This window comes from Centruroides vittatus, unplaced genomic scaffold (assembly GCF_030686945.1).
Source record: "Centruroides vittatus isolate TY-2023 unplaced genomic scaffold, ASM3068694v2 contig_460, whole genome shotgun sequence".
NCBI lineage: Eukaryota > Metazoa > Arthropoda > Arachnida > Scorpiones > Buthidae > Centruroides > Centruroides vittatus.
This window is the reverse complement of record NW_027122256.1, coordinates 722,967-730,447: the sequence shown is the minus strand read 5'-3', so window position 1 is coordinate 730,447 and position 7,481 is coordinate 722,967. Positions and strand designations below refer to the sequence as shown.

The 7,481-nt window shown below is 25.9% G+C and overlaps 1 protein-coding gene across 1 annotated transcript in view; it reads left to right on the top strand.

Moving 5' to 3' along the window:
* The first annotated feature begins 1,779 nt into the window (after positions 1–1,779).
* LOC136977522 (uncharacterized) overlaps positions 1,780–7,481 on the top strand; it is a 158,298-nt gene continuing 152,596 nt past the window's right edge. The window contains exons 1-3 of the mRNA XM_067273017.1: positions 1,780–1,857; positions 3,909–4,417; positions 5,366–6,099. Coding sequence (XP_067129118.1) covers positions 5,396–6,099 — 704 coding nt within the window. The 5' untranslated portion in view covers positions 1,780–1,857; positions 3,909–4,417; positions 5,366–5,395. The remainder of the gene's footprint in view (positions 1,858–3,908; positions 4,418–5,365; positions 6,100–7,481) is intronic.

Below are 7,481 nucleotides of genomic sequence, written 5' to 3'. Positions count from 1 at the left end.
CGAGCGATTGTTTATTGTGACAACGTCACAATGTTCTCAATTCTTTTAATGGCGTCTTGCCCATGCACATTAAACTTTTCCTGTTAGTAATAGTCATGCCGGTCATCTATCTAACTCCGTTTGGGGAAAAGTTTTGAATTGATGTAACGGTGCAAACCGAAAGTTTGTGTATAGTTAATCTGGACATCCTGCCCTAAGATTTCCGTATTTCTTCTCGATTTTCATCTATCAAACTCCGTTCTTGAGATTAAGGAACGATAGATAGTCAGAATGAGGACGATGGAAATTTATAGGTCTACAATTTTTTCAAATTGCAGCCTAGTTATTTTTCTATAAACGTGATATTTACGAGAACATAGAGTTTCTTAGAGTTAACATTAAGAAAAAATATGAAAACTTAAAAAATTTTATTTTAAAATCAATTGGTATCTACTTGACCAATGAAATTGTGCCATTCCGTACCATCCGAGTATTGCCATAAAATGACAACAGTAGGCTGAAATAACCAAACTGTATGTTTTTCGTTTTAATATTTGTTATAGTATAGTATTTGATTTATATAACTACGAAGGTTATCTTACGTAAGGGTTTATCACACCGAGTGAACAGTATTACACATTTTAATCCTCTACTGTATAGAATTTAAAGAATTTTTAGAAGTACACTTGGTCACTTGGTGCAATAAACCATTACGTAAGATAACCTTTGCAGTTCTATAAATCAAATACTGTAATATAATATAATAGAAGGGTTAGAAGTACAAAATAATCTAATAATCTTAATCTTTGTTTGTGTTATTTTTTTTCCCAGGCAACGTCAGGTTCATCTGCTAGTTGTATACATAATTCAAAAAAATAGAGATAAGGAACTTCAACTGCAAAAAATGTTTAATACTTTTAATGCAAATTAATTACAAATTATTTTAAACAGAGATTAAATTTTAAAAAATAGAGATTAATTAATTGAATTTATTGTTGTATAAATTCAATTAAGATCATTTTAGAATGAATAACTCGAATTTTAATCGTTGCAATGCCCATGACAAAATGTAAATTTATTTAAAATAATTACGATTATTCACGCTATTTTATACATTCGATTTAATATTTTTTTTAAAATAAATTTATTTAATTATAAAGTAAAATATATTAACAAATCCATATAAAATATCTACGATTCGTTATCTTTTAATAAAGAATGTAGGAAAGGCTAAAGCGTGTTAGAAAAAAGAAGATATGTAGTCATTTATGTTCAGTTATCAAGACATCAAAGAAATCCACATAAATTTAGTGGATATTCGTTCGGATAGGAATTCCAACGAACACGAAAAGATGGAAAAGATATGGCTGCATCTGCAATAGCTGTTTTGCAGTATGACTTTATTGCTCTCTACGGAAGTCATAAATCAGGATACAAAGGCTTCTTGCTTGTTGGGATGTGAGCAAAGAAGCCGAAATCTAATCAATGATTTTTTTCCCCTCCTGTAAATATATGTATATTTTAAAGCTTATTTTAATTTTATATCCTAACAGTTAAATATAATCTATTTTTAAATTCCATTTACGATTGAAATTAAAGTACTATTTCTTTGAAAGTGAATTATATATCGAAAGAAAAGTGAAGCATGAAACGAGTAATCTTCTTTACCGTTAAGAAGGATCAAGTGAAGATCATGAATACATGGAGAGAGAGAAAGTGTAAGGCTACTTCCGTGCAGTTTCATGCAACGCTTAGACTCTACGTCTTTCAAATCGAATCAAACGAAAGGAAATGTTTCCATGGTAATGAAACGTCACGTGATGACGTCACTGGCCTACTTTTCGATGTCTTGTGACGAAAGGAATTTCAAGCAAACAGGTTCAATTAATCGAAATGAATAAGATTTTCACGCTATCTTTATTTTATTTTATTATATATACATGTATTTTTACCCCCCTTAAGATTGTGATAAATAGTTTATGTAAATTTCTATATATATTTTATTTTTTATTTTTGTTTCTAGATTACATACGATAATTTTTATTTTTAATTTCTAATTATTTTCTAAAATTATATTAACGTCTAGACTACTCAATTTTTGTTTTATATTTTTAATATATATAAATATATATTCCTATCTTTTAAGAAAATAAATTATTAGAAAAACATCATCATGAAAGGAATATTTAACAAATATTTACTACTTTGTATCATCTGAAATATATTAACAAAAATATGAATTAATTCTTCACACCTTATGCTTACGTATTTTACATGAGTTTTTATTACTTTTAAACAATATCGAAGAATAGAATTTCTAATGCAGACGTAGACTATATTTGTTTTTCGAATTTATAAACATGACATTTAAAATTTAGTGAATATATCGATCTTTGTTGTTCTATTAATAAATAAATAAATAAATAAAAATATAATAACAATAACAGCCTCAAAATATTTAAATTTATTTTAATTAATTCATGCTTTAAAAATAGAAAATATGAACTAAAATTTATATACTATAACTATATATAAAGTATTATATTAAATTAATACGTAAACAATATCTAGAATTTTTAATTATATTTATAATTAAAAAAAATGTATTCTAAATTATCTTGACATATTAAATATTTACTTTTAAAAAATGTAAAAAAGACTTGATGTTTATGTAAATTTGATAAAATATCATTCTAGAGCACCTGGAATAAGAAAATATTTATTCATACTTTATTCTTTTCTTAAAGTATCTTATTATTGAGTGAATAACTTTATTAGATTAAGTGCTGATGTGTATAGAATAAAAGTTACTTTTTGTTATTTTCAGCTTGCGTTACAAACACGAATTTTCCATGATCACATACGTTATTTAATTGTGTGTGTATATGTGTGAGGTTATTGTGTGTGACATAGTTTATCTTATAGATTATGCTATAATATAATAATCTTTTCACATGATATTAATTAATAACTTCTTTCATATTTATTAAGTAATTATTTTATATCCATTAATATTATTTTTTAAAAAAGTAATAAAGTTATTTATTTATGATTATTATATTTTATAAATAAACAAAAAATATTTTTTCAAAATAATAATAATTATTTTTTTTAATAAAATAAAATAATAACTTTATTCTATTTATTTTATGTCATTAAAAAATAAATTTTGTTATTTTTTTTTCACTAAATTGAATTTGTAGAAAATACAGGACTATTATGAAAATAATATACCTGAAAGTGAACAAATGCAATTGTAATTTTGATAATTTTATTCTGTTTAAATATAATTTCAAAATGATGGATTTTTCTTTTGAGATTTATTGATAAAAGGTTTAAAATTTTCTTTCTTTTCTTAGAATAACGTAAATAGTTTCTTCAATATATTGATTCAATATTGCTTGTATTAACTTAAAAAATAATAATATTCCTTTTCTATAGAAGATAACAGAAATTTAAAAATTCGTAAAAAACACTGTATAATTTTTAAAAATATTTGCGCCACTGAAAATATATTTTATTCGGTGGAGTTGAAAAAATTACTTAACGCTAATCTTTTAAAATGTAATTGGCAGTACGAAAATGTATTTAAGTTGTTACATAACTTTAAATAATCAGTTTTAATATAAAATAGATTATAATTTGTTTAGAATAAAAAATAGATAATTTATTCTTTATGTATTATTCGATAAAAGATAATTTGAATAGACATAAAAAGACGAAATATTATATACTGTGCCTTAAATTACAGACTATAGACACATTAAATATCGCTTACTGAATGGTTATGTGTTGGGACGTCATTGGGTGGGGTACTCTTCAATCACGAAAAATGAAAATAGTCTTTTCATTATGTCGAAGTCTAGCAGATAATATGTTATTAGAATAAGGTAATAATATTATTCAAATCGATCTTTTCTCTCTGCAAGGATATTGGAAGAAAGCTAATGTATTATTGTTTGCTTTGTTGGAATTAGTCTTTCAATTGATGACCCTAGCCTATATTTCAAACGTAGGAGATTACTGTAGTCTTATATGATAAAGATAAAAATAGAACATCAGTTCTTAACCACCGAATACCTGTTAGATTCGAGATCTCATTGGTCAGTTTTATTGATCTTCGTCGGTGACATAAGCAGAACTAGGGGATGGATTGTTACCATGGCAACTGGGAGGAGCTTCAGTCGGGCGATAGAGAGGCTGCGAGGCATAGACGACTGCTCTTTGGAACGATTACTTGGCCTCAAACTGCTGATTTGTTCTTTAATCCAGAGATAAATGGATGTGAAAACACTACGTATAAAATCTTTATATCGATATTGATAGATAAAAATTGTCTTTCAGTGGAGTTTGTTGGGAGCCATGCCTTGGGTCTATGGACGATTATCTTTCCACGTGCGAACACAATGGCCTGATTATTGGACCCACTGCGTAACAGGTGAGTAGTTATTTATCTCAACAGGTGTTTAGCTTTACAGATATTGAATTAATGTAATAAATTCCTTCGAGTGTAATGACGGGATTTGCGGTTAATAAAAACTCCTCGAATAGAAAACTGGCCATATGTCGACCTCATTTGACACGTTTAGATTATTTTCAACTTTTTTAACCAATACCGGATAACTCCAATATACAGAGAATAAAAAATGCATTTTATAATCGTTAATATATATTTTATAAATAAAATAAATTTTTCTGTAAACATTTATTTTCGATCTGTTTCTCAAGATATACACTTAATTTAATATAACTTAATATAAACTTAGAAATACAGATCGAAAAAAAATTGTTCTTAAACAAATCAATTGTTATTGAGTTAAATATAAATATAATTTAATTACGAGTAAATTAATATAATTTTAAATATCTATTAATCATTATTTTTATTAAATAATATTTAAGAGCTATATTTTAACAATATTATTACACGAAAATTACTTCTTGAGGAAAGTAAATTTATTAAGTTTTAATAAAGGTTGAAATCCTTTTCGATGAGCTATAATTTAACGCAAATGTTATCCCTTTTGCCATTCATCTGTAATTTGAATGTTAGATCTTTACTTTGATTACACAAATGTCATATAGAATATTCACATGGCCATAAAATAAATGTTATCTGAATAAGATGTGAAACATAATATTATAATCAATTTTGTGTACGTCAGATAAAATTCATAATAAATTTTAAATTTGTACACCAAATATTACGACTTACATAACTTTAAAACAATTAAACATCTAAACATTAAAATCTGGAGTTGCGAATAATTAAATTTTGCGAATTCATATAAAATAATTAAAATTAAAAAAAAATTTAATTTACCTTTCTTTCTTTATAAATGAATTAGTATACATGCATATTTTTATATTTCTCTTGTATGTACAGGGAGTGGAGTTAGTTGATCTTATTGCCTCGATGTCTTCGTTGTGCTTCGTGTGTGAATTACCTATTTTGACCCATCAAACATGGGGTAATTGGCCAACAATCATCGAGAATCAAACAGAAGAACAAGAACAAGAACCCGTAGATTTGGGTACCAGAGGTTCCACTTATCACGAGGATTGCTTGAATTGTGAAACATGCGGTTTCAGATTGACTGGCTCGAATTTTCAACGAGCCAGAAGATACAAAGACAAGATATATTGCTCCTTACACTATGCTGATGTTTCGGGCCTTGTTAGTGGTGAAGAATTTATGCAAAAATTACGCGAATTTAAAAGGCAGAGTTTAGGTTGTGCAGAAGCTCGTCGAAAAAGTTCTACAACACTCCAATTTCCGACTCCCGTCCAAGCATGTCCAGGAAATGGGAGTTGTCCTTCTTATTCTCATTTTGTTAAACCAACACCTGGTTATTGGATAGAGTGCAGTGGAAGTAACTCGCTTAATAAAAATCCTTCTGACGCTAGTAATTCCGGTAATGTTACTATAACAGTTAATAAACTGACTAAAACAGGGAGTATCGATGGATGTATTTTTGAACTAATGTCTTTAGAAGAAGAAACGTATGATAAATATTTCTACGGTACAGAACATTGGAATTATTTTACAAACGACGAAGCTCTGGGTCCTGTAATTCTAAGCATCAAACAGGAAAATATTAATAACAGGGACCAATTTAGGTAAATTATGTTTAATATTTTATATTAGTTTATTTATTTACAATAATTTATATTATTATTTTATGTTTTTTAATTCATAAATTTAAAAAAAAATCGAAAAATGCTTTTTAAATTTCTATATTTCTAATTTTTAATATACAAGGATAAATGAAGTAGTTTGAAAAAATGAAATAAAATATTTGTAGTTATATATTTTCTAGTTTTAAAATGTTAAAAATAGTTTACGATGAAAAGTTTTGAAAACTAACAAAACCTATTTACAATATAGAAATGTCGTGTTGTAGAATTATCATGCGAATTGCGACAGGAATGAAAACAATATTTCATTTCTTTTTTATATTTTTTATTTTACTATTCTCAAGTTGAATGAATATGTAAAATTTCATAAGCTATATATTTTAATGTGTTGTGTTGCATAGAAATGGAATACAACTAAAAAAAGTTTTCTATATTTTTTTTATAGATTTTACTGTTTACTGATGATTTAATTTTATTATTATATTTTATAATTCAGAATAAGTCTTTTAGTTTTAAATTTTTAAAGTATTTTTTAGTAAAATTTAATTTGTGTTGTAAGCGAATTATCGAAAAATTATTATTTTCTTTTTGGTTGAATATACTTCATATATACACATAAATTTGCATTCATTTCTTTAAGAACTTGTAAATCTATAATAGTTTCATCTTTATTATGCAGTTTTCAATTTATGGAATTTATGTTTCGTTATCATTTTTACTTTAAATGTAAGTGTAAAATAACATAATTTAGGCTTTATAGCATGTTTATTCTTATAACCATAACAGCATAATTTATTTTAAAAAATACGGATATTGTGTATAAATTTATATGCAAATTCATAAAAGTTTCATGTATGGCACGGTTGTATAATTTTAAGAAACTTTATTGAATAAGGCTACTTGGGGAAAAGCTTATTAAATTGTATTAATACACAAAAAAACGAAGGGGGAGAAAAAGTATTCAAAAAGAGAACCGACAGAACGAATCTTCGTTGAAAGGAGAATTTCCGAATAGAAACGATATCGTTCGAAATTTCTAGTTTCAATATATACTTCAAATTTTCATGTTGTATATTACAGTTGAGGGTGAACGTCTTGTAATGTCTTGTTTCCGTGTACAATTCTGTTTCAAACGTTGACTATTTCGATTCTTTATGTTGATATAAATCCCAAAGTTTCGAATAGATTCGAAAGAAATTTTGATTTCTTCTGCGAATTATAGAAAAATATTGTATTGTGCATTATAGTATATTTCATTATAATGAAAAAATTATATCAATTTTATATAATAATATAAGTATTTTTAATGGATTTAAGCGAATGATTCATAACTTATTTTATTACAACAAATTAATGTTTTTTTT